This window comes from Anguilla anguilla, chromosome 10 (genome assembly GCF_013347855.1).
Source record: "Anguilla anguilla isolate fAngAng1 chromosome 10, fAngAng1.pri, whole genome shotgun sequence".
Classification (NCBI taxonomy): Eukaryota; Metazoa; Chordata; class Actinopteri; order Anguilliformes; family Anguillidae; genus Anguilla; species Anguilla anguilla.
The window spans coordinates 10,016,109-10,043,098 of record NC_049210.1 but is presented as its reverse complement, the minus strand read 5'-3'; the positions used below and the strand labels follow the sequence as shown (position 1 = coordinate 10,043,098).

Below are 26,990 nucleotides of genomic sequence, written 5' to 3'. Positions count from 1 at the left end.
AGGCTAGGAACAGAGGGGTCATTTGGTGTGGTCTGCTTTAGAAGCTCTGCTCTGATGCTGTAAAAGGTCCATGTGCTTTTCGGTTTCTCTTCTTTCCTACAGAGAGTGGAGTTTTTGTGTGTGTGTGGGGCTCCCTCTTCGTTGCGTTGAGTAATCCCCTGGTTTTCTCTGCCCCGCCCTAATGTGATTAGCCCCTCCCACTTTGTCCATGGCCGATTAGCCAGGGCGAGGGGGGCTACTCACAGGCCAGGGGACAGGCAGACCAGCCTGACAGACATCACCTGGCAGAGCCAAACTTTCATCGTACTTCTTTCAGACAAATAGCTTAGCATATAGTTGGCCAAGGGAGAGATTTACCAAGAAGCAAAGTATCTTGATAACAGTGATGGCAGCATAGAGAATTTTAGTTCTTACTTTATACAAACAATTTGGCGTATTTTTGAGCACTGATCATATTGCCGCATGACTAATCCATTGGAAATTGTTGAGCTGTTAAGTACTACACGGAATAAGTTTCAGAAATATATGTTAAATATAAGCATGTATTGTTAGGCCCCTGATAATCTATTTAAACTCTGATTGGGATTAGCCTGCTGGTCCCTTTCACAGTAAAGCTTTGCAGGTAAACGCAGTGTAGCGATTTGCTAACGGAGCCCATCGGGAGAAGCAAAGCCTGCCGGCGTAGCGTAGCGGCCTCATCGATAATGCATTATATAACAGCGTTAAGGAGCGTGTTTGAGACCCGCGGTGCCGTCGACTCCATGTGAGGGGCCTCACGTCTCTTCACCAATAGGAGGGCTGGGAGAGCGAGGTGAGAGTGCGCGGTTATGGCTGGTGCGTGCCATCTGTGCCGTGCCGGGAGCGAATCAGAGAGCGGGATGGTGATACCGAGGCAGGTGTGTGGGTGATTCACGAGCTACCTTTCCCAGCGCCTGTTCACCGGGCGAAGCGACGGAGCCCAGCCTCTCGCACGCGCTCACACGCGCTCACACGCCCGTCTCTAAGGCCACACGCACACAGCAACGGGTTCAGCCGGCCTTTTCAGTTTCGTTCATGCTTTTTCTTTTTTTTTTCTTTTTGCGATGACCTGAATGGGGATTACACAATTTTTCTGGGGGGGGGGGGAACTCGATATTGCAACCATAAGGTAAACCTTCGGGTTGTCTGTTGGGGATTTTGTCACAGGAAAGCGATGTCAGTTGAGATTGAGGAATGGGTAATTGGCTAGTGTACGCTATCATAAAGTAATTGCGTGTGATGGCGTAGCTAGCCAGCTTGCATTCATAATTTTTTTTTTTAAATACAGGAGACTGCTGGAATATATTTTCACATTAAGAAAGGTGCTTGTAGCTTTTAATTTGTAGCTTTTAGTTTGAATATAGAGCCTTGTGCTCCTAATCCTGTGTGATCTTATTCAGAGAAACGGCAATAAATCAGTGAAGTTGACTACTGAACAGTCTAACCAGTGTGACAGTGAGGAGGACATGATCTCATCCGACTCGAGATTTTCTCTTTACCACTTTTCCAAGTAATATTTTGTCATCGCGCAGTTTCACAACCATTTGTTCTCAGTAATTATATTTTTTCTGGCGCCCGGCCTGAGCGCGGAGTCATTTGCAGAGGAGCTGATAATGCGGAGAAGTTTCCGGCGGTGGCTCCAGCGGCGGCTGCTGGCGGGGGACGGGTCTGCGCGGCCCTCCCTGCTGCTCGGCTGGCCCTCCCCTCTCGGGGGACCGGTGACAGCGAGCGGCTTCCCGTCCAGGAAGCGCGGGCTGACTCACCGCGGATTTCTCCGGAGCGAGGTCGGGGAGAGCCGGTCCGGCGCTCGCGCCCGCTGGCCTGTCCTGGGTGGTCAGCAGCTCCGCGTTTCCGTCACGCCTAAACCCCCCCCCCCCCCCGCCCCTCCCCTGCCCAGGCTGCGTGTGCCCACGCAGGCCCGGTTCCCCCCTTTCCGGAACGTTCTCCCACACCCCCCCCCCCCCGCCCTTCGTTTTCAATGTCTAACACCACTGTTGGGAGCTGCACAGAACAGGACAGAGTTGTGCCATCGGACCGGTCCACCTCTGCAGTGGCCTGTTGGCAGGGTTTCGAAGAACCACTCAAGGCAATAAACCTGCCCCATACTTTCAAACTTCTCAGAATTGACTGCTTCAGGGTAGAGCATGGAGAATTCCTATCTACTAATCATACTGATGGTATGTGTCTGTGTGTGTGTGTGTGTGTGTGTGTGTGTATGTCTGTGTGTGTGTGTGTGTGTGTGCACATGCGATACTAAAGCAATTGTAATGTGACTAGCTTAGTTTTAACTGTGCAGAACGTTAAATTGTAGGTTTAAATAGCGTGGCGCCTGACGCTTAGTGATTCTATGTCGCAGCGTTTGTCGTTACAGCCAGCTGATTAAAAATTCAAAGCAGTGCGCACACGTTAAAAAAATGTATTCCGATATACCATTTGCCACCGAAGACACACCTGCTTGCTCATTCTTGGAACAGTGCTAACCGCGATCATACCAAGCTGCGGTTAACTGGGATGCAATATAGCCAGCTGTCCACAGTCTGAAGACGCTACGTTCTTTACAGAACAATCCAGATTCAAATTATTTTATTTATATGCAAACTGCCTCTTTATTTTTTCATTTTACCAACATAGTCTGTTGGGTATATTAGTAAGCATTTTGGGAGCTCAATGTAGAGATTTGAACTACGCTAAAATAAGATTTAGTTAGCTAACAAAAAATGACTTATGTAACGCTGTATGGTGCCATCAGTTCTGTTTATTATTAGCAACTGCCAGTTATTTATTTGAAAATGTGGATATTTATTCAATGTGCACAAATAATCTGAATATTACAGTTTAATACCAAAAACAGATTGGCCCAGAGAATCACAAATGCAAATGATAAGTTCTGTAGTAGTCCAGACTTTTTTTTGCCAATCAGTACTTATTGTATTGGAGAATGTTGTGTATTCTGAGTCCATTTATGTATTTCTGTTGGTATGTTAAATATAACATCAATAAATACACACACACAGTTCAAGACAAACATTTTGTGACAGTGACACAAACAGCAGAGCATCCAATTTTCCAATTACTTTTGCTCCATTAAAATGGGGCGATAATGTATAAACAGGGCAGGAATTCCTACATGGATCACCCAATATGGATGTAAGTACCCTAAAATTAAAGCTGATAGTCTGCACTTCATCCTCATATTATTATTTTTTTAAATTTCAAAACCAGTGTGCTGGAGTACAGAGCCAAAATTACAAAAATTGCATCAAATCCCAATACTTATTGTATTTAATTGTGTGTATGTGTGTGTACTTTCAGACACACATTCCATTTATCGCTAAATAATACATATTTATTTATTTTTTTGTATTTTTGTAAGATCTGCAGTTGTTTGGGACCACAGTCTGTCCCACGTTGCAGTGAGCTAGACCAGCCTTTCCCAGCCTTTTTCCTTCCGCGGCACACTTTCCAAATTTACAGAATCTCATGGCACACCACTCCCAAAAAGCATAAAAAATAAACACCCTGCAGCCCCCCTCCACACACGGACGCACGTAGGCCTAAATGTTCTTTTGGGGTTTTAATTAAGCTACATGCATTTTAATGACATTTATTTTGGCTTTTGTGAATGGGATTTGTTCATTTAAGTTTTTTAAATTCATTTGAACATTTAAAAACATTTTTTAAAGGATTTTTCCACACGGCACTCCTGAACTAGCCTGACGGCACACCAGAGCGCCGCGGCACGGCGGGAAACGCCGAGCCGGACGGCCAGGTCACCCCGGAGACGCCGCGGCGGCTAACGCGAGATTCATTCAAAGCGCTGCAGTCTTGACGGTTTAAGCCTCATCATCATTAAATGACTGAGACACTCGCTGGGCTCCTCCGTGCTGTGATGAGCCAGCGGCCCCGTGCGTCCCCGGGCCCCCCCGCACGGCGCCGTCCGCTCGCGCTCTGGCTGCGGTTTCGAACGCGTGCGCTCTCCCGCGGCACGGACGTGTGAAACGCTCGCCCGGGCGCACCGCACCGTATGCGGCGGCGCGTGAGTGAACATGTGAGCCCCAGCGCGCGCGTGTGTGGGTTTGCAAGGGTTGTATTTCCCAAAGCCTTCATTCTCTGCCCACTCCTCTGGAGTCTTGTAATGTGATTAAAGTCTATTAATCATCAAAGCAGCTCTCCTGGGATCCTGACTCATGGACCGGGGGAAGAAGCAGGGGTGGGATGTGTCAAAAAAGCTTTCGGAGAACAGTCGCCATCTCTCGTACAGATTGGAGGAGAAGAGGCAGGGTCACTACCCACCGAAGCCGTTTTTTTTTTTTTTTTTTGTCTCGGTCCTTCATTTGATGCGGGGTTAAGTTTGCTTTTTACCCCCGATCAGAAGTTCGTTGGAAGGGGTGAGCGGGCGCAGAAGGCGGACGTTCTGGTCTCTTAGAGAGAGAGTGGATGTCGCTCGGTCTGTGCGAGTTTAGCTGGAGTCTCTGTTGGTTTGAATTGGTGGGAGATTTTGAATTGTGGTTGTGTGGAATTACTGCCAGTTTGTCCCACGGTATGCATCCTGCTGCTCTGCATTGACCTGCTGCTCTCTCTCTCTCTCTCTTTCTGTCTCTCTCCATCTCTCTCTCTCTCTCACTCCCTCTCTCCCTCTCCTTTGTGCTCTCTCTCCTTCATGCTCTTTCTGTCTCTCTCCCTCTCTCTGTCCCTCCTTCGTGCTCTCTCTCTCCCTCTCTCCCTCATGCTCTCTCTCTCGCTCTCCCTCATGCCCTCTCTGTCTGTCTCTCTCCCTCTCTCCCTCATGCTCTCTCATGCTCTCTCTCTCTCCCTCATGCCCTCTCTCTGTCTGTCTCTCTCTCTGTCTCACTCTCGCTCATGCTCTCTCTCTCTCTCTCTCTCTCTCTCTCTCTCTCTCTCAGGTGGTGTACTTCACGGAGATGCACAAGATCTTCGGTGAGCTGACGGATCAGATCGACCAGGCGGGGCTGACAGACGAGCAGAGGGAGCGGGAGAACGAGGCCAAGCTCAATGAGCTGCGCGCTCTGTCCATCGTGGCGGACGACTGAGGGGGAGGGGCTTAATGGGTTACCACCAACAACTCTACTTGAATATTTCTTGTTTCTCCGAGACACTATCTCCTGCATCTTAATCGGCCAATGATGACACTGAACTTGTGATGACACTAAATGTTTGAGGTTTAAGCATTTTAATGCCATATTTGCAAAGCCATCATGCAAACATTTGTTATTGTAAGCAGATAACCAATGATGCGTTTTTAATACATAGCCGTGTACCCTATTTTGATGAAATGCATGAAGAACACTCATGGGTTGCTATTTTAATAGCTGTCGCATAATGCTAATTGTCAAGCCAGCAATAAGCTGTCCACTTAATACTTGTTTGAAATGATTTAACTTTTTAAACATTCTGTTTCTTGTTTGTCATCCGGAATTACCGTCAACCTTTCGAATTAACTGTTTTCCTCAAGGGGTTCTAATTTTCCGAAGTGGTATGTTATCTGTCAGAATACCGTTCTTACAGATGGTGTGGTCCCTGCTCTCTGTCTTAGTTCCTACGTAGAGAATGAAATGAACGGAAATTGTTTCACTCTTAATGGGCAGCCGCACGTTCACGGCTTGTTGTAAAGCGGTAAAATGAAGTCTCGCCCCAAACGTGTTGGAAAACTTGAATCGGTGGCATGGGCTATTGCAAAGTTTCACTCTGCAATTTATCTTTCTTGTTCCAGAACATTCCCATTCAAGGGTAACTGCTTAGTTTGAGAATAGCACCATTTTTTAAAAGCCTGTTTTTAGAGAGGGGTGGGGGGGCAAAAAACTTCTGTGTTAATCCAGTTTCCTGGTAGGTATAATTTTATGTGAATATGTCTGAAGAAGCAGTTTTGTGTTAATGTCTATTTGGCTCAAATGCATTCTCAGCTACAGCATAGACGGTTACAGACAACTTCTTGAGCAAAAGCAATGTTGTTACGCCCTCTAGTGGCAGCGAGTTACATCTTCCAGAGACTCTCTGGAGTATGTAAAGGTTTTTGTCATTTGTAATTTAGCTTTATTATTGAAATAAATTCCTTAACTTGACATTGCAGTTTTGTATAGCACTGGTCTACAGCCATGTCCACACCATGTCTTAGATTATCTACGTTCAAGGCCTACTGAACCAACCACCTTGGCCCGGTTTTTAGTTCGGGTGCAACCCTTAAAATTATTTTCCAGCTCTTTAAACTTCTCTATTGAGCCAGTTAATAATTGCCTACCTATAATACATATATTGAAGTCCACAGGTTCTTTCCTGTACTGTATTACAAGTTACATGACTTTAACTCTTACCATCTTACGCTGCACATTCATGTTAGTTATGTTCAGAGATGTGGTGTTGTAATAAACAAGGTTATCGTGCCCTCGTTAAGGGGAGCCAGCATTAACACCATGAAGTCTGCAGCCATGCCTTCCTGGGATTTTTTCATAAATATAACTGATGTTACTGTGTCAGGGGTACAGCACATGGTAGATGGTGATCCTTGGGAGCCTTAAATCAGTAGTGATTCCCTTCTGATTTCAGTCATACTTATTACGTAAAGTTTTGTATTGAGACTGTTTGTGTTCAGTGTGTATCAGTGGGACTGTGACAAAGCAAAATTCTTACAGTAGTATACAGTACATTGTAATGAGCCAAATTTCAATCAAGAGGCAATGCTCATGCCATTCTCCCAGCTTTGGGATTTAAATGTGAGAGACTTGCAAAAAAGATAAAATGTTTTTCAATCATTTGCATTCAGTGATGCAGCAATAACGTTAAACCATTCTATCCAGGCTTAATTGAGAATGTCACATTTTATTTCTGAAGCTTTGGTGTTTTACACAATGGTGTATTTTACTGTATTTGTTTGTTTTAAGTTCCTATTTAATGTGGTGCAGCTGTTAATTTACCTGGATTTTGATCAGCAGAGGCCATCTGTTGAGGTAGTTGCCTTCATCTGAATAACACGCTTATGTATAAAATATTTTTGACCAGAATGCGCAAAATCCAATAAATTGATAGAAAGAAACTTGTCTCTGTGTGTTCATGTTTTCATTAATGTCTTGTGTACATTTATCGCGTAGTCTGTCCAGTAGGATGAAAGAGCAGCTGATACCATTTAGCTTTTTAAATAAGTTTAAAAAACAGTTTTACTGATGCTGTGTTGTTTCTTACACTTTTAATGTTGGTATTCTGTCTTTCTGCTTTTTATTCTTGCCTACTGTCACTAGTCAAAAATTTGTTAGCATAAATTGTCATTTTTGTTGGGTTGTCCTAGAAACATTTTCACTGAAACGTTAGCAATCTTTAGTCTTTTCTTTAAACAGGCTGACCATGACTTTATATTCATTTTTATGCAGGCATAGTATGAGTTAATAAATAATGTTAGGTGAATTACATTTTCTGAGACTTGTCTAAATATGCTGCAGAGGGTTGTGTTTTATATGATTTTCAAAAAACAGGTTTATAAATGATTGATCTATGAGTGGCCTCTACAACGACAATAAATTTTATTGTAATTGCAACTGAAGGCCAATTTGAAACCAGGTGACCTGGATATTAGATGGATTTTTCTGTATGACGCTCTTATAAAGGGGTACATATTACTACAGGTGTGATGTCTGTTTATGTAGTTTTCATATTTTAACCTATACTTCATGTGTTTTAAAGGAAAGGTTTTTTTATTGTAAGATGACTGATGGTTCCTAATCCAAGCTTGTTCTTATTAGGGTGAGTGGGACCATGTCAGACACAGAGCAAGGAGGACAGAGAAATCCAGTCTTTTCTATTCGTTTCCCGGGAAGTTCTAGTCAGGTCTCACTTGAGTAAGGTATAATCAGACTCATGTATGCTAATAATATCCAGTAATTTAATAGACTTCCCGTGAAGCAGGGGGGAAAAATGGACTTTCTATGATTACCTTAGCAACATGCTCATTTTATACATTATTGCTTGGAATGCAGCTAGTCACCTTTAAAAAATGCTTTTGTTCTATGACAATTATGCATGCATGCATAGCCTTTCAGTTAATAATATGGGCAAGAGCATAAATTAGTTTGGTCCCAGAATTTCAGAATAAGCTTAGCATACCATTTCATGCCTTACATTCTTATATATGTATTTATGTGCCATGGAATCTGGTATTTTAAAAAATAATAATGGCCTTTGTGTACACAGTGACATTTCAAAAACGTAACTGCTATTAATAACTTATTTTTAGATTGTTTTGCTGCCGAACAGTTTTCATTATCATCCCATCCTCCCGATAGAGAAATGGAAATGCACCCTGGGGCAGGCCACCAATCCATCGCAGGGCCCACACACCATTCGCTCACCTTTTCACACCCCAAGGACAATTTAGACTCTCCTAATCTGCAAGTCTCTGGAGTGTTGGAGGAAACCAGAGTACCCAGAGAAAACTCTCTGACATGGGGAAAACATGCAACCTCCACACAGAATGGCCCTCGCCCGGCATTCAAACTTGGTAACCTTTTGCTCTGAAGAGACCGCACTACTCTACGCATCCTGGGCCAACCCGGTTATTATGCAATATCAAAATTAAAACTAATTTTACTGCAGTAAAATACACACGGTCATCAGCATTATTTGGAAATTACAAACCGCTAAATAGCTACACCTATAGGGCTTGATATACAATGTTAACGGTAGGAGTGGAATTGCTTCATTATTTTAAGATATTAAATTAAAGGACGGAGTGTAGCACAGTGGGTAAGGAACTGGGCTTGTAACCGAAAGGTCGCAGGTTCGATTCCCGGGTAAGGACACTGCCGTTGTACCCTTGAGCAAGGTACTTAACCTGCATTGCTTCAGTATGTATCCAGCTGTATCAATGGATACAATGTAAAAATGCTATGTAAAAAGTTGTGTAAGTCGCTCTGGATAAGAGCGTCTGCTAAATGCCTGTAATGTAATGTAAAAAGGAGCACCTACTTTCATGATGTGCACTCATGATCAAATATTTCACACTTATTTTGGAGTCATTATATTAATCTCAGTGAAATGAGAGAAAACTAGGATTTTGCCTTGTTAGTAAAGCAGAGGCCCAATTGTAATAAATAAATATAAGAATGTCACGGATGATAACATCTTTATTTCTCCATTCAGAATGATTCCAAAATTCCTACAACCTTGGGAATTAGTTCATATCATAGTATACAATCTGCATTTTTGATTTGCATCCATTCTCAGTATTTACAGTTTAAAGTTCACCATCCATTTACAAATCAACTGCATATTTATACAAACTGCATACGTTACAGTGAGAGCTTTTTAAATTACAATGGCATTAGGTATGGAACTGACCTTGGCCAAGAGATGAATGAGAAAGCTTAACTCATAGCAACCAATCAGCACCCAGGTGCAACTGGTAAACTCAAAATATAAAAATGTTGCCTATAAATGTAAAAACGTAGACGGTAAACGTTAAAAATTTTTAAAAAAAAAACAATAATCACAAGTAAAATTTTAACTATAAGTAATGTCAATAAATTGCTTGCAGGGGCTGCTGGGTTGCGGATGTGCCCTGTGGGCTGGTCTCGAATCCTGACCCTTCCAGTGCTGGTATTTGCCAGCAGGGCCACATCCCAGCAAATGCTAAACGTTCCCACAATGTTGTTAGAATGTTGTGGCAATGCTGTAACACAGATAAGACATTCCAGCAACATTGTGAGGACATGTTGTTAGCTGCGATGGAGGCGCAGGCGCATAATTTGTCATAGCATTGTCTGGGGAGGTAACTGCCAGAATGTGTAGAAGCGTAACGTAACTTTAAAAAGACTTACAGGTGTTCACTAATTACACGCCGGTTAGGCTTTGATGATAGCGCTTACGTGTAAAGATGACTTTTTAGAACGGATTAGATCAACAAAAGGGTTTTGTATCTAAAACCAATTTGATGCAAGATCCTTGTTTTATCTAAGCCTCTTAAAGGGATGTTGACAATCGCTTTCACATATACATCATGCTAGAAAATATTTACATTAACTATGTGCTCACAGTTGTACATTTACCAGTATTCTCTTCACACTTACCATCAGTTTTACATTTACTAGCAATATTTTTTGCATATAACGACAAAAGACTTTACATTTATTAGCAATGGTTTTATACTACTGGTAAGACAGTTTTTAATTTACCAGCAAATCACTTTTACATTATACAGCAATATCTTTCATCTACTGATAAGCAGGCTTTTACATTTATCAGAAACTTGCTTCACAATCAAAAGCAATTATTTTGCATTTATCATACATTTTACCCATTATTCTGGGTAAATTAGATTTTACCCTTGTTGCCCATGATTTTGTTTGTTAATGAAAAGGAAAACAAAGCACTGCGCCTATCTTTTCTCTTTTCAAAAAAGGGAACAGAGAAACAAAGACTACAATTATTCATAAGCGACTAATCTGTCCACACATGGGCTCTTGAACTGTCTGCTTTCCTATGCTATTTTCTAATCACCAGGCCAGGCACTTTCTGACCACGATACAATGTCCATCAATGTCCAGGCTGGATTCACACCAGATCAGGTAATGCGGCAAAAGCGGCAGTCTTCCCACTCATTTGAATGGGGGTAGTACGTTTAGGCTGCGGCAGTGGAGACCGCATGGGGTGCCGAAAAAAAACGCAGCGGCCTGCGGCATGAAAGTAGAACCAGAATCAACTTTTGCCGGAACGCAACCCGACGTCACGCTGCAGTGGCCAATCACGTAAGTTGTTTAAATTACCATGTATCATTCTGCTTTTTACATAGCAGATGAATTACTGACGCGATTCATTTCCTAAGTTTTGATTTTATGATTGTCATTGTGATTTGACAGTACCGGGTAATGGGACGAGTACCGAAACAATAATTACTAGCTAAATATCAATTCCGAACATCGGAATTAAGCTGTATAAAAGAATCGCTATTTAGCAGTTCTTGCATGTTAGTTTATTGTACTATGGAGTTCATGGACTAAACGATGATACTCTCCCAGTGTCCTCGTTTGGTTTATTTCGTGTACCCAGCTTTGACGTCTGCATCTGGCTGGCAGTCTACGCTGCAAAATAACAATAGCAAGAAGCTTCCTTCGGTTTGCGTTTGTATCCATTTTTTTTTCTTCTTTTTTTTGAGTTAGTCGACTGGGGGGAGGGGGTTAAAGTTCACAACATGGCGTCACACAAATGGGCCATGCAGTGACATTGCCTGATCTGGTGTGAATGCAGTTAGACATCGAGTCATTTCCCTTCGACAGTTAGCGCTAATGTCTGATTACTGTGTATGATTGTACAGTTTAACAACAAGGTGCATCACAGTCCACGCCAAGGCATGCACAGACCTCAGATGTTAGTTATGCCAGTAACTTCCACCTTCCTCTCGTTCTGTCTAACAATGTCCCCTGCTTCTACGACACACCGATGCTATGGTACGTCAGCTCTGTAAACTATTTAATGCTGCCTAGCTTGTCAAGGCCGATCACACCAAAACTGCAGCTGGTAACAGCAAAAACACTACTAGTCTAAAACAGACTATTGTCTCGAACCTTTCGACTAAGTACCATGGTTTAAGGCACACACATCACATTTTATCAACAACTTGTGTGTCAAGTGCACCTGTGCCTGTACGTTTAAATGACTGATTAGAATATACCCTGCTAATGTATTACCGACCTCCACTTTAGTAATTACAAACTAATTCACAATCCCAGTATACACTACTGCCTCCCTTTAACCTGAGTATGAGACAACCTGCAGCTAATGGTATTATGGTCCAGTGAAAGTAAAGTACCATGGTTGATCCAGTTGTTTCCAGCTTGTTTGTGTAGGCCTGAGTGTGTTGCTATAGGGTCTACAGAGGAGTCTTGCTGTACATGTGCTCTATCTGCTCTTGGAAGACCCTGCGGATGTCCACTCTTCGGCTCTTCAGAGTCGGGGTGAGCAGGCCGTTGCTGACACTGAAAACCTCCGGGTGCAGATAGATGTCCTTCACCTGGGGGAGAGGGGGGGGCGGAGAAACGCCGTCAGTACGCTGTTACTCCTGCGGTTACGCTGGCATTTCATTGGACGGCTCAGGTTTCTAAAAGGACAGGCCGTGAAAACAACGTCCTCATTGTTAGCGGGCTGCTACCGTGCACTCAAAATTACATCACCGCATCTCCTCATAGCTCTGTCCATTGTACACGAGCTTCCCCAGACTGGCCCCACACAATCTACCCCAGACGTTTCCTGGCTTGGTTCAAGTAACACTTCTGTAGATGGGATCTTAACAATAAGATGCATTGTCCATTAGGAGCGGTAGCATTATTGTAAAGAAATGCGACCGTTTCGTTGGCTTGCGTACCTGCTCAAAGGACTTCAGCCCCGCCTCTTTCCCCACTGCTCTCATGTCCTCCAGCACAGCTTTGTTCACATCCTGGGAATGGGGAGACCAGACGGGACGTGAGACAGGCTTTTCACTGCATCTAAGACAGTGAGCATTTCATAAGCACATACATCAAGAGCTCTTCCACTCTTTTCACTATTGTCATATAGCAAGATATAATGTTCATCAATAGTGAGAAATGTGGAACTAGAGACATTTATAGTCTGAAAATATAAATTTCCTGATAAATCAGGAAAAATCATATTCCTGAATCAAAACGTGGTAAATGGCAACTGTGAGGTTTAAGACTGACACATGATCAGATCATTCGGACTGAGGAGCTTACAGGATTCTGGCAGAGCTCTCCGTACGATCCCACGATGCCCTGCTCTTTGGCCCACTCCGCGAACACCTCCGGGTCGGGCACGACGATGCCAATCAGGTGAGACTGCCGACGCCGGACACCAGAGCAAACAGGCCTCCGTCACCGCTAAAGCTAATGAGCGTCCGCGTGCGCTAAGTGCGCGCGACACCGAGCGCTCGCTCACATCGTTCCGTTAACTCCACGCTTAAATCAGGCGCGGGTCTGTTGTGTGCGTGTGTGTGTGTGTATGTGTATGTGTGTGTGTGTATGTCAGGGCAAATTAGTAGTGATGACAGGTTGTGGGTACGATAACGCAGTACAGACACGTTGTGCGTTAACTGAATAGCATGAGATTCCCAGAGCAATTACTCCCAGACTGAGCATAATTACGAGACCGCGATGATACCGTAATGCGATAATTTGTCAGCTGAGAGCGCGTGTCAGGGGGCTACCTGCAGGCTGTCTCCGTGAACAAAGACCTGCAGCACGGGCACGCAGCGCGTGTAGACGTTCTCGATCTTCTCCGGGGCGACGTACTCGCCCTGCGACAGCTTGAAGATGTGCTTCTTCCGATCGACGATACGCAGGGTGCCGTTCTGACGAAGCGCGGGGCGGTGGAGAGGGAGGAAAAGAAGGTCAGAGTTATCAACCTCGATATCTACAGCTCGACGATATCAAACTCCACGTGTCTACATGTTTGAAAAGCGGCTGGCAGACACAAACAACAGTGGGTACGAGGCAGTCGTTGGGAAGTGAGAAGACTGATAGTGATCTGCGTGGGAGCTGGAGCTCACCGGCAGCCACTGCCCCACGTCGCCCGTGTGCAGCCAGCCCTCGCCGTCCAGAGCTTCTGCCGTCCTCTCCTCGTCCTGCAGGTACCCCTGAAACACGCTGTGACCCCGAATGCAGATCTACATCACGGAGAGAGAGAGAGAGAGAGAGAGAGAGAGAGAGAGTGGGGGATGGAGAGAGAGAGAGAGGTTGCTTTATTGTACCATACGTTGTGTTGAACCCTCTTTTCACAAGTTTCGTCCTTGCTTCATTGTCCTTGCATATACATCTCTCCACGCCCCCCATCTCACCTCTCCCTCTCCATTCTTGGCGTAGTAGTTCATTTCGGGGATGTCGACCAGTTTCACCATGGCACAGGGCAGGGGGGCACCAACATGACCTGAGAAACAAGAGTGACCCACAAAAATGCCATCACACAGACCCCAAACCGTGCTGTCTGCACCATCGTTAATATGGGACGCTAACACAGCAGATCAGCGCGGTGCTACGAGCAGCTAGCTACCTGCGGTCCAGTCTCCTGGCATGGAGAAGGTGCAGCCGGCAGTGCATTCAGTCTGACCGTAACCCTCAAATATCTGTGAAAACCCAGAATAAACCTCATCACACACAGTTTGAGTGCAGTTTGAAAGATGCAGACTGTCATACAGGGTTTGAGTTCAGACTCCCCAGCACACAGGCAGGGAGCAGAGGCGGACAGACAGACAGACACTGACGGACGGACGGCAGCCTCACCAGACAGCCCAGCGTAGCCCTGAGGAAGGAGAGCACGGTGGGCGAGATAGGGGCGGAGGCGGTGAGAATGAACCTCAGATTGCCTCCTAGATTAGCCTGCAAATCAGAGAGAGAGAGAGAGAGAAAGAGAGAGAGAGAGAGAGAACTTATAATCGCAACTCTGTTATAAAGTGTCAAATCCAAACTTGCCTGCAGGAAATGCACTCCAGGTTTCCAGGCCCAGAGATGCCAGGGAGGGGCAGTGTGAGTCTGCCTCTGGCACTGCAGTTCATCTCGTTAGCATGCCGTGCTGGCGGGCTGTGGAGGGGCTGACCTGAATCTTGTTGAAGACCAGCCGGTCCCACAGGCTGTTGTTCCGCACCACGCCACTGCTCAGCTCCGCCTGCTTCCTCCGGACCGCGTACTGAAGCACCGCCCGCCGCAGCGGGGAGGTCACCGAGCCCACGATCTACGCGCCCGCACGCACACACGCACACGTATGTAAAAATACACACGCACGCACGCACACATATGTAAAAATACACACGCACGCACGCACACATATGTAAAAATACACACGCACGCATGCACACGTATGTAAAAATACACATATACAAGCACGCACACATATGTAAAAATACACACGCACGCATGCACACGTATGTAAAAATACACATATACACAAGCATGCACACGTATGTAAAAATACACACGCACGCATGCACACGTATGTAAAAATACACATATACACAAGCATGCACACGTATGTAAAAATACACACGTACACATATTTAAAAATAGACACGCACGCACATGTATGTAAAGATACACACACATACACATGTATGTAAAAATACACACACACGCACACATATGTAAAAATACACATGCATGTACATGTATGTAAAAATACGCACACACACACACGCACACATACACATTTAATTATTAGACCCCACAGTTATACAACCAGACCGAGTAACCATTCAATGTCAATGTCCATACATGTGATATTTTTCACAGATTGAAAACTTGATTAATGCAGTTAAAAGCAGTTATTCAGGGATACAAAAGAGCTGTCTCGCAACTAGTCTATATATGTGCATACATACATACAAAAACATCCCACCACCCACACACGCATGCATGCGTGCACACACGTGCCACCTCATGCACACACAACCCACACACACATCACATACATACACATGCACACAAAGAATAACCTAGCAACTACATTTACATATAAAGTAATAACATGATATACAGGGAACACTTCAACAGCAAGAAACTAAGACAATCACAGCCAATCGTGGAGAGAGAAAAGAAAGTGCAGTACGAACAAAATACAGTAGAAATACAGAACAGACCAACCATTCCCATGCAGAGGTTAAACAAGCACAATACACAGCTCTGACTGAGGGCCTGCTTCCATCAGTGCAGCACCAGTGACTCATCCAGCTCTGCTTTATCAGTCAGGTGACAGGACTGCCGCACAGGGGCCGGTAAAAACACAAGAGGGGGGATCGGCCGACCTTGTCGTAGATGCGGTTGAGGAGCCGCGGTACCACGGGGAAGAAGGTGGGCCTCAGCGTCTTGATGTCGTCCATCAGCAGCGAGATGTCCCCCTGGTAGAAGCCCACCCGGGCCCCGTGGCAGAACATGGACACCTGTAAGGGGGGGGGGGGGGGGGCAGTGCAGCAGAGGGGAGCTTTAAAATGGAGGAACGGGGCGAGCGGCGTACAGACCCATGGGCGGGGCGGGGCTGCGTCACCTGGATCATGCGCTCGAACATGTGGGCGAGGGGCAGGTAGGAGATGGACACGTCCTCCTGACGAATGACGAAGGAGCCCTGAGGGAGAAGAGGGAAACCGTCGGATCTTCTCTCCTGTCTTTAAACAGGCCGCTTTTTAGCAACTGAAGAAATGGTAAACTGTCAAAGTAGTAGCCATGGCAATGGGATTAGGAATGTACGTGGCAGGAATTATATATATATATAAATATATATTAAATATATTTTTGGGATTTTGAAGAGAAATTAAACTATATATTAGAAAAAACTGATGAGAGAAAGGGGGGAGGGAAAGCAGATACACACGGGCTCTGTTGATATAGAATGGTGTTGAGAGACAGGGGAGGGCAATATCCAACTGACTGACCTCCAGGATCTTGATGACAGAGGAGGTGTTTGACGCAATGTTGCCGTGGGTAATCATGGCTCCCTTAGGCTTCCCTACGAAGTGCACAGACGAAGGAAGTGTGACATCACACATTCACAGCTGATGTCACTGTATTCAGCACACAAAGTTCAGAAAGGCTAAAATGATGAGGTCACGGCGTGGGGCATACCTGTGGTGCCGCTGGTGAAACACACCACCGCCAGGTCCTCCGGTTTGGGTGGCTGTAAGACACACAGACAGATGGGGAGGGACAGATGGACAGGAGACGTTATTTCCCAGGCTGACCGAGCTGGAGGAGGAAGTGCAGGAGGCGCAAACAGACGGGACTGTTTGCGCGGTGGGAAAAACAGGGGAAGAGGGAGAGTGTGTGTGTGTGTGTGTGCGCAAGACTTACCACGGGATCCTTCAGATTCTGTCGCCCGAGTTCCTGCAAGTCAAAACAAACACGCACACGCACTCCATTAATCTCATCTAATACTCCATACACAGACTGTGAAATTAAATTCCAAGAGATTTGTGTGTCAGCTGAGTTTTTGTTTCAACCAATTTCACTGATGTAACCAGTCTAATTAAATGATGAATTATCCCTCTATATTTATAACTATGCGTTTCTAAAAATTGGTTTCAGTAAAAGAAATACCCTGAGCTCAAATGTAATCATACAGAAGTGTGGAAAATGAATTTAATTTAGGCGCCCCTGCTCTGTATTATAGTACTATTTATCTGGGACTAGGAGCCAAAATGGTGGTGGAGGCACTGTGATTTAATGTAACATTCCTTTAAATATTATCAATCTTCTTTGGAAAAAGATGATCATATTGCCTACAAATTACTCTCTATACAAACAGGCAGCCAGTCTTTTGAAAACACTCAAGTGCACCCTTTCAAAACATGCAAGAACTTTCCAGTTCTACCCAACATTTTGAAACTAACTACCTTGCACTGACAATGCCTTCCACAAGAGGGAGCCACACTGTTAGATTCATGATGTGCATTTTATGGGCCGAAACTACTGGCATATACTGTACTTGAATAAATGCTTGAAATAACCCCATAACAGAGTACTGTCATTCAACATTCACATTTACTTAGTCACAGGGGAATCACAGCTACATATAATGAATAGACTTGCTTGCCCAGAGTCCAAATACATTAGTATTCAGAAAGTAATTATGACCAGAGCACTGTGCTTGTCTTAGAAGGCTGCTTGGATCACCCCAGACTTCTCAAACATTTGGGACGTCATACTGTGGTTCTCACCATGATCTGGGACAGTGGCACTATCTCCACCCCGCAGTTCCTCCCCCTCTCCACCAGGGCGGTGCTGAAGGGATTAAAGAGAACCAGGCAGGAAAGCGTTGGGGTCACGCCTTTCTCTTTGTTGCTCAGCAGCGACTCCGCCTTCTCTTCCCGGTCACAGATCACCAGCGAGATCTCCGCTGTGAATGGAGAACAGAAAATACACGAGCAAGAATGGTTAGGGGAGGGGAGATGACACCTAAAAATTAACGATTGTAGTGCCTTTATATCATAGTTTTGTATTGTGGAACACTACTTTCAATAGAAATGTGTTGCAGTACTATTTGTTGTCAGGCACTGTGACTGTTCTATAGTTGTGTGATGCTTTCTCACCCAGATTGAGGATGTGCACCATGGCCTCCAAGCCCAGTGTGTCATAAAGTGGCACCACAGTCATGGAGAAGGTATAACAGGCAAGTTCTGCAATTACCCACTGCAGCCATCAGGGGGAGACAGAGAGACATGGTTGCACTCGATCATCACGCGGCTACATTCTGTCAGTTACTTTTTCACAGCTCTGCTTGAATGGCCCAATGTCCTCTGAGAACAATTACTCACACAAGCAGGGGTGCCTGTGAGTCAAACAGCATCCACACTGTAACAGATGAGGGTGCAGGAGTGGGAGAGGAGAAGAGAGGAGAAGAGAGGAGATGGACCAGGATGGGGGTGGGGGTGTGTGGAGGAGGATGTACCTCTGGCCTGTTCTGTGCAAAGATGCTGATGAACTGCTGAGGGTTGGGCTTGCAACCTTTCGCCAGAAGACCAGAGCCCAGCACCTGTGCCTGTTCAGCCACCTGAGGAGAGAGAGAACGAGAGAGAGACAGCAAGAGAGAAGGAAGCAATCAGGTAGGAGCAGTAATCAGAGTAATCAGCACGGCTGATAAGTGTAGGGTAGCAGGGGACATGTTACACTCCCCCACCTCACCTCTGTGTATGAAATCCACTGGTACGGCTCCCCTGGCTTCCTGAATCCCAGACACGGCCCGTCCCCTGGTTGCCATGACGATACAACAGATTTCAGAATGAAATTCTCTGAGACGTGGGACTGCCCTCTTTTCTGGGTCAGGTCACTCCTTGTCTCAGAACCGTATGCACCGAATATGCCAGCAGACACGGCACAGCAGACACAAAACAGTAACAGAAAACCCGGCTGTGCAAAAAGGCCAAACACAGTACAATGTGAAAATACATAACAACTCGCATACGACTGAAGACTACACGTGTGCCTCATTAACATGGCACTGGGTCTAAGAACTCTTCCCTTTATGCCACTGAGTACTAGAGAAGAAAGCGTTAGCATTGTAGCACAGCTTCCTGCTGCCCACTGTAAGCCTGCAGCTCTGACCTGACACTCCCAGGCCCCTCTGGAACATGTCGTAGGCCGTCCTGGTGTCCTCGTAGTAGAAATCCAGCAGCGTGTCGTCCTTAAGCAGAGCTGAGCGTCTGCAGCTGGGGTCTCCCTGTAAGCGAAACGCTGTCAGAACGGACACGTTTTCTCTATTTACACCACGGGAGAATACACTCACAACTGCACATCTGTCATACATGAAAACACGTACCCGCTCACCCGCAAACGCAAACTCTCATACATAGAAACATGCACACACACTCGCACAGTTACAATACAACTAGAAGCCTTTCAGACACACACACGTATGCACGTGCTATCCCACACACACAAATATACAGTCACACACAGTTCCGACTAGAAGTCTTTCACGCACTTGCACGCACGCACGCACGCACACACACACACAAACACACACTTCATTGCCAGTCATAAACCCATCTCCAGCACGTGGCTGCCCGCACACGGGACTCCCCCCACCCAGCGAAACCCTCCGGCTCTCACCTGCATGGGCATGGACTGGGAGTGCAGGTCGCAGGGCGGCCGGATGGGGCGGGGCCGAGTCACCAGCCAGTAGGCAGTGAGGGAGGCCAGCGCCCCCAGCCCCAGCAGGGAGGAGGGCGACAGGGAGAGGGAGGACAGGGAGAAGGAGGAGGAGTACGGCAGGGAGGGGAGGAGGCTCCGGATCTCGTCCGCTTCCGGCAAACGCACCCCCCCGCCGGAGCGTAGGGACCGGAACCACTCCTGGAGCTGCATCGCTGGGAGAAAAGGGCGCTTACACACTCCCACCTGCGTCATCAGGACACACGCAGAACTCCAACTACGCAACCCGGACAGTGCACGGAATGGCACTTTACCCACAATGCCACAGTGCAAAAACAGTTATCATCAAAAGGTAGGTGAATGAGAAACGAGTCAAACACAATAGCTGGGTGGAACGGCATTACTGGGAATCATTACCGCAAATTAATAAAACTCCATTTAATAATTATATTACATTGTTCTGCTATTTTCCCGAAATATTACACATTAAGAGTGGACCCATTATTACATCAAACTCTATTATGAATCTTATTAAATGATTTGGGCATAAATGTCTTTAATAGCACCGGGACTTTTTACCATGATAGCCCAACTCATCATTTGTCATTACAGAGGACCGCAGGCCAGAAGAGAAGAGAGCCCTTGTTCTCAACGTGCTCCGAACCCCCAAAACCGCCACCCATCCGCACACCAGACGCAAGCCACACGAGAAAACAGAAGCAGGAATGGATGGGGGGGGGGGGGGGTGGGGGGTGTATCGGGATGACGCAGGAAGCCGATTCTGATTGGCCAAGAAGGAACAGGCGCTAAGGTTACTCTTGGCCACACCGTGACAGTCACCACAGAGACACTGAGCATTGTGCCGACGGAGAAAGAGACCTCTAGAAACGGCGGGAGAAAAGAGGAAAAGCGAAAGAAGAAAAAGAATAAAGGAAAAGAAATGAATGGAGAGAGGAAAAGAAATGATGGGAAAACGGAAAGCTGAAGAATGTGGCGACGGAGGTGATGACAGAGCAGACGAGAGGGGTTTGGGGGAGGGGCGACGCCGTTTGGGCCTGCTCTGGTGGTAAAATGGGGTGAGGGGGAGGGGCCACTGAGCAACTGTCAGGGCAGGATCTCTGTCCATTGGCCTGTTTGCCTGTACGTTCGCATGCCAAGCCTTTATTCCTGCCCAAAATGCCCTGAAAGTGAACATTTACTGGCCCAGCAAGAGAGAAAAATCACCATAATGGAAAGAAGCAAAAAGCTTGTAAACATATTTATGCCTTCCTTTCATCTTACAAAACTTCCACTTACAAGCTTTCTACTTGCACTCGTTTCTCGCAATTACAGGCAAATGGTCTCCCCCTCTACCTCTTTTCCCCCCTTTTGCCACTCCATAGAAACAACTTCACAATCAAATAAATCCACCCCCACTCTCCCTCAACCTCTCACCCACTTCCTCCCCCCATTTTCCGAAATAAAGAGGATAAAGAGTGATGTCACCCCCTCTCCTTCAGTCACTCCACCGAGTGCCCTCCCCTCTCTTTCCCCCCGTTTAAAGACACAAACCCAACACAGTTCCCCACAGACTCCCCGCTGCTCTCCTTTCCTCAGTTGGCGAACAACCGAACCACAAGCACGGGGAGCTTAGTCAGCGTCTGCGCTAACCGGACACAGGTCTACATAATATGAAATTTCAACTCCCCCACGGTAGACTTTTGGCCAAACAACCCATTAACTTGAACAGTTAGGGAGCGGAGCAAAATGGAAACCACCAAACAATCTTTTGAAGCGGTCTGAGTACATGGAATTCACCCGCAGGGGCAACCAGACATTTGCAATAGCCGACGGGTGGATCCCACTGTTTTGTTCTAAAGAAAAGCGAAAGCAAAAATGAATACAAACATTCCTTCTTATTTTTTTTGTTTGCAAAGAATGACAGGGGAGAAGAATCCTCCTCCATTTCAATGGTTGTCTTCTCCCTCCCTCTCACACTCACAATTTATCAAGCCTATTGTCAGAACCAGACAGGGAGTATTTCACCGGTCTGGCACATACTTGCAAAGAGTAAGGGCACGGAGGGAGGAAGATAGCGGAAGGGAAAGGGAGAGCAACACACAGCCAGACTACCACGCCAACACTAAGCAAAGCTCCATTAATCAGCGTGTCGGGAGTAATCACATTTACTAAAAGCAGAACACCTACAGAGGCATAGCCTGCCTACAGGAAGGTGTTTCATTTTTTAAATCTCTTGCGACAATCACAGCTAACATGAAATGTCTGCTGATATTACCTCCCCTACGCTCCCCCTATCCATCTATCGCTCTCTCGCACTTGAATGAAGAACTAATTACAGATTTAGCAAACATGACACAACTTGAACAAGAATTTGGCAACAGCCTAAGGTGGCCTCTAGAACAAGCAGAATAGCATTTTATCAGCTTGGCACACCTAAAAACCTAAGGTAGCAATGGCAATGAAAGTATGTTTTAGCTCATTCAAAATGGCATTCAAGAGAATGCAATAGGAATTAAACCACAAACCAGTGCGATTCCTGGAAAAGAGGCTCTGTTCCCCGTACATTACAGAAAGTGAGCTGGAATGTGTCATAAAGAGACACATTTGGCTTGTGAAAGGAAATAGGCCTACTAGGCACTGGAAAGGCACCTGGAAGTAGTTTTCCACATCCATAGATCCACAGCTTCCCGCAGGTCCTCTTTAAGCAAGCCAAACAACCAGTTCCTCCACTGGCTGTAGCAACTCTAAAGCACATTTGCTTTAAAACTATTAGCAAGCAAGCCCCTAAGCTCTGTAAGCCTTATTTATCTCTTTATGCATAACTAACTTCTTCAGTAGCATCAGTGGTATTTTACCCATAAACAGAAAAGGTAAGCACTAACAGTAGCATGAAAAGTAACTAACTACTTAAACAGTACAATTTCCAGCCAAGCATGACTAATTCAGCCAGAACTGTAAGGCTTTCAGTGTTCATGTGGAAAGAGCCACTAACAAGAGAATCAGGACTTTTAGGCAAAAGCTGCACGCACACACACACACACACACACACACACACACATACACAGTTCTGAGAAAGCTATTATTAGTGGTTCCAGGGAGGGGACAACATAGCAAAATGCGATCATTTCTCTAACAAATGCTCTACTATTTTTTTGCCTCCGAAAGTAATGTCTGGCCTTCATGAACAAACTCGGTCTCCCCGAGACAAATTAAACTGCACTAGCATTTTGAAAGGGAGCCCTGCAGATTCTCGGGTGTCACAGGCTACTAACATTGTATGGGAAAAAGAGTTGTTGAAAAGCATTCATCAATTTCAATTCCTATCTTTGAATTGAACAGGCAGAGCACAAATTCAATCAACACAAATTTTTGATGCCGCCAGAAGCATAAATTAGTTCAGATTGGGATAATGGAAAAAATATTACAATGACTGCTTTTATTTTAATCACAAAATTTTTAAAATATATTGTCAGAGAAAAATCCTGCAGTATTCATTAAAAAAAGCTGCAGCAGTGTTGCTTGAATGTCTGCTAATGCAGTGTTTTACTCTTCTGAAGAATAAAAGGTTCCTTATTTGCCATTTCAGACTCTCTTTATCATATAGGCCATCTAGGCCACTAGATTGACATAATCATAAACACTCAGCTGGAGAAACACCTTCCACTACAGTGCATGGGTCCATCTTTTGGGTATCTTGCTATTATTTAAGCTGTATATCAACACCTGCCACATGACCTGCATGTTTTCCATTCTGATGGCAAAAAAAAACATTTTTGCTTGGCAGAGACCAGTCCGGAAAGTTGAATATAATCAATGTTAATGCTAATCGAAATGATGAGACCAAAAGTAAGCCCAGTTAGTTAGTCACGGATGGCTAACATTAGTTCTGTAACTTTATGTAGCCTAATAGCAGCTACAATTACAAATTTGTCTATCTAAAATTACCACACTAGATTTAGGCTAAGTCACATTAGGCACCCATCTATAGGAACTGGCATTAATGCAACATGGATACTTGGGAGTTAAGTGTTTAGACTCATATCTTATAACAAGCATAGTAAATATGTTTAAACTATGGTTTTAAAAATAGTTACTAAGGTGTTAAGTACAGGAACAAATGCAACAGTTAAACTGTAACTACAGTAGATTAATCAAGCTATATTTTTGAATGGGCATACACAGGATATCAATGGCACTTCAATTCTGAATATTTCATCCAACGGCTACATGATCCATCTGAGTTTGGTACCAGTATGGTTCATTATATAAAAAAATTATTTTAAAATATTTCAACATTCAACAACATTCATCTGTTTACCAGGTCACCTTGAAAAAAACTATTCAAGAACATAAAAAGGTTTAAAGACAAAAACAGGCCATTCAGACCGTCTTGGCAAGTTGTTCTACGATTATGCAAAGGTGTAAATCTGATTATGTGTGTGTGTGCCCAATGCACTGTGTTGGAGTGCCCACCTTAGGAGAGGAAGAAAAACTCAGTGCAAAATGTTGCCAACTGACCATGAAAGGTAGGAAGAGGAAGAGTGAGTGAGAGAGAGTCTCTTAGCAAAATGCACTGCACGGTGATCCATGTGCTGGGTTTATAACACTGAACAGCTTGTGCTCTGCCTGCGTTTAATAGCGAGGACACAAAATAGCTGGCCACTTAATCCAAACATCACCGATAATGTACTTCTGCTCTGCTGTGACACATTGCTCGTATGTGCTCAAAACACATTTAATACCCTGCATGGTTACACAAGCACTAAAATAATCTACAGTGCATACTCTTTAATGGGTACTTTTAAGTAGCCATTCATGTAGATAGCACTTTAAAGAGTGAGACGGTAAGAGGTATGTACGTGTAAGGTTAGAAACACTGAAGCATACAATTATAGGGATAGAGAGTGCGAGATGGATACAGCGTGTGCATGTGTGTGTGTTTGTGTGTGTGTGTGTGTTTGTGTGTGTGCATGATTGTGTGTTTGTGTGTGTGTGTGTGTGTGTGTGTGTGTATGTGGTGTGTGTGTGAGAGAAAGAGAAAGATTTTCACAATAACACTAGATGCAAAGGGCTAAAAGTGGTTTTGGACAGGAGGTGCAGAGAAAAGTTAGTAAGAAAACAGTGAACGGGGCGGGCACAACAGAAGCAGGAGGTTAATGAGCAAGTTTGTGTCGGTGGGGAGCGAAATGCCTGGGTGTTCTCCAGCTCCGATTCCCAAATGAAGCGTGAACGCGGCCACAATGAGAACCAGGAGAGGGAACCGCAGAGGGGAGAGGAAGAAAGCAGAGGGCCACTGCCTCGCGATGAAGGTTGGGGGAAAGGGAGACATTAACCATCACAGTGCCGAACGGAATCACTGTCCCGGAGTCTCAAACTGAGATACGTTCCCTCCCTTCAAAATCTCTCACCGGGTTGCAAGTGATGCACAGTCACTGTGAGTCACACAGATGCAGGTGTATTTCAGAGCGAACAGTGACCCTGAGAAATAACATTATTCATAGTTCATGCTTCTGCATTCTCACATTCAAATTCAACTTCAACATTAACCAATGACAAAACTAATTGGAAGCAGTACACCCGTTACCTAGTAAATTATGATTTGAAGATTTTTTTTTTCCAGAATGCAACATTAAACATAATGTTATTCATTATTCTGCATTTGTTTATTCAAATTGTCATTAGCTACTCACATACCCCATTGGGAATACACTGCTGTTGTCTAAAAAAAATATTTGAAACTTTTCAAGCATAAAAAAACTTAACCCGAATCATTTCCTCTTGATAAACATACCCTAAATTAAATTGGTCTGCGACGCTTTGTCGCTTCGCTGTAGCCACTTAAACTAGATCTGAAAAGGAATTACTTTTGACCACCCTCCGTTTATTATACGAGCAGGGATTTGGGGACCACAACATTACAGTCAGACTCCACTCTCCTGGCATATTGGACATGCGAGTGTTTATGAGCGTCAAACTAGTTCATCGTACCATGCATGACTGGGCAGGTTCAACGCTGCAGTCTCGCACTGCGTTACGCCAGACTGTTACTTACTCTCAGGGTGGCAGCGACATAACAACTCAAACCCGTGTTCAGAGACTGTGCATTCCAACGGCATGGGACACGTCAACGTGCTGGCCCCAGTTCCCACACACATACAGTGTCCAGTAGAAAGAACGGAACGCATGTCAAGGCACACACACGGGCACAGAATCCCGATTTAAGCAAGCAATTAAACAACTTTACATCCCCATGCTTGTTGCAGAGTTATCAAGCTTGACAAACGTTGAAATTAACTGAATAAATGGTAGGCCCATAAGCATTGGGTGAAAATTGAACACCTACGTAATTTCGTCAGTAAATGGCGTTTGTGCGAGCAGTTATCACAAAATATTACAAAAACAGAAATTCACCACTGATTTCCTTTCGCCTTATGTAGTTGGCTAAGGGCCATCTCATTCATTTGGATAATTATAATTCTTGCACAACAAAGCACGCTACCAACAGAAGTCTTGTTCAACCAATTTAGGGGTGTAGATAATTCCGATTAATGGTATTTTGAAGTTAAATTGTGCCTTGCACATTTCTGTTCACCCAGAATTAATGTTTACATTCCCCCTAAACATATTTTCGATGAGAACGCACAGCCTTTGTAGCGTAGCCTACGCTCGTCACAACTTTTAATGTGCAATGTAAAGTTACTTGTCATCTTTCAACAACTGATATACGCTAGCATTTGAAATACAGTCCAACTAGCCGATTTACTTTTCTCAGTTGCCGTGACGCATCGTTATGTTGATCCACGTCAATTGTCCTCGATCACTGTACCACTACATCTCAGGATACCGCATAAATAAACACGCGAAAACCCTGCCCTCCAGTAATTTATTTTTGTAATATTATCAATGTGTGCAATTTTCTGACTTGTTATCACTAACCTGTACGACTGCTGTGTTTTAGACCATTGTCGTGTGTAATTTTTGTGGTGAAAATATGAGGGGCACCGAAATCTTACCTGGGAAAAATAAGTCACCCGTTTTTCTCTACTTTTGCTCCCAGTTTCTTCTACGGAGTTGCACAAAAGTCCTTCCCAAACTCTGCTAGCGCCCAAAATGCCCCCACCCCCCAATCCGGGAACACCGCCCTCGTTCTCTCCCCCTTCCTCCTCTCCCGATTTACGTCATTATAAAAGAGGGACAATTACTTTAGCTAATAAAACGCCATACTTAATTCAGGTTGTTATTAAAATAATCGTATTATCCATGGGACACAAATTAACAATATCATGCGAAACTATGCAAAATACATAAAAACGAAACGCAATGCCTAAAACTTTAAATTGCGGCTATAACCCA

At 44.8% G+C, this 26,990-nt stretch overlaps 2 protein-coding genes across 2 annotated transcripts in view; one reads left to right on the top strand and one right to left on the bottom strand.

The window, feature by feature from the left end:
• bin3 (bridging integrator 3) overlaps positions 1 to 7,070 on the top strand; it is a 39,725-nt gene extending 32,655 nt beyond the window's left edge. The window contains exon 9 of the mRNA XM_035379457.1: positions 4,923 to 7,070. Coding sequence (XP_035235348.1) covers positions 4,923 to 5,069 — 147 coding nt within the window. The 3' untranslated portion in view covers positions 5,070 to 7,070. The remainder of the gene's footprint in view (positions 1 to 4,922) is intronic.
• A 2,058-nt stretch (positions 7,071 to 9,128) lies between these two features.
• On the bottom strand, positions 9,129 to 26,770 carry acsl2 (acyl-CoA synthetase long chain family member 2). Its single transcript, XM_035379844.1, has 21 exons — positions 26,651 to 26,770; positions 19,599 to 19,852; positions 19,092 to 19,206; positions 18,672 to 18,736; positions 18,439 to 18,540; positions 18,080 to 18,179; positions 17,708 to 17,886; positions 16,842 to 16,874; positions 16,617 to 16,668; positions 16,427 to 16,500; positions 16,042 to 16,119; positions 15,803 to 15,937; positions 14,602 to 14,736; positions 14,289 to 14,384; positions 14,059 to 14,131; positions 13,847 to 13,935; positions 13,559 to 13,675; positions 13,217 to 13,360; positions 12,747 to 12,848; positions 12,380 to 12,451; positions 9,129 to 12,028 (listed from the first exon to the last, which is right to left on the bottom strand). Exons 2-21 carry the CDS (start codon positions 19,848 to 19,850, stop codon positions 11,888 to 11,890), a joined length of 2,154 nt encoding a protein of 717 aa, XP_035235735.1. The 5' UTR covers positions 19,851 to 19,852; positions 26,651 to 26,770; the 3' UTR covers positions 9,129 to 11,887.
• Positions 26,771 to 26,990: the final 220 nt, after the last annotated feature.

Bases quoted from the DNA above. Each gene is read 5' to 3' on its own strand.
- acsl2 (XM_035379844.1), bottom strand. From the start codon at position 19,850: ATGCAGCTCCAGGAGTGGTTCCGGTCCCTACGCTCCGGCGGGGGGGTG. The intron at 17,887-18,079 runs GTGAGAAAGCAT...CTCCATTCACAG, and splicing joins GGTGCACATCCTCAATCTGG to CGGAGATCTCGCTGGTGATC. The intron at 14,385-14,601 runs GTCAGCCCCTCC...TCTGATTTGCAG, and splicing joins TGGTCTTCAACAAGATTCAG to GCTAATCTAGGAGGCAATCT.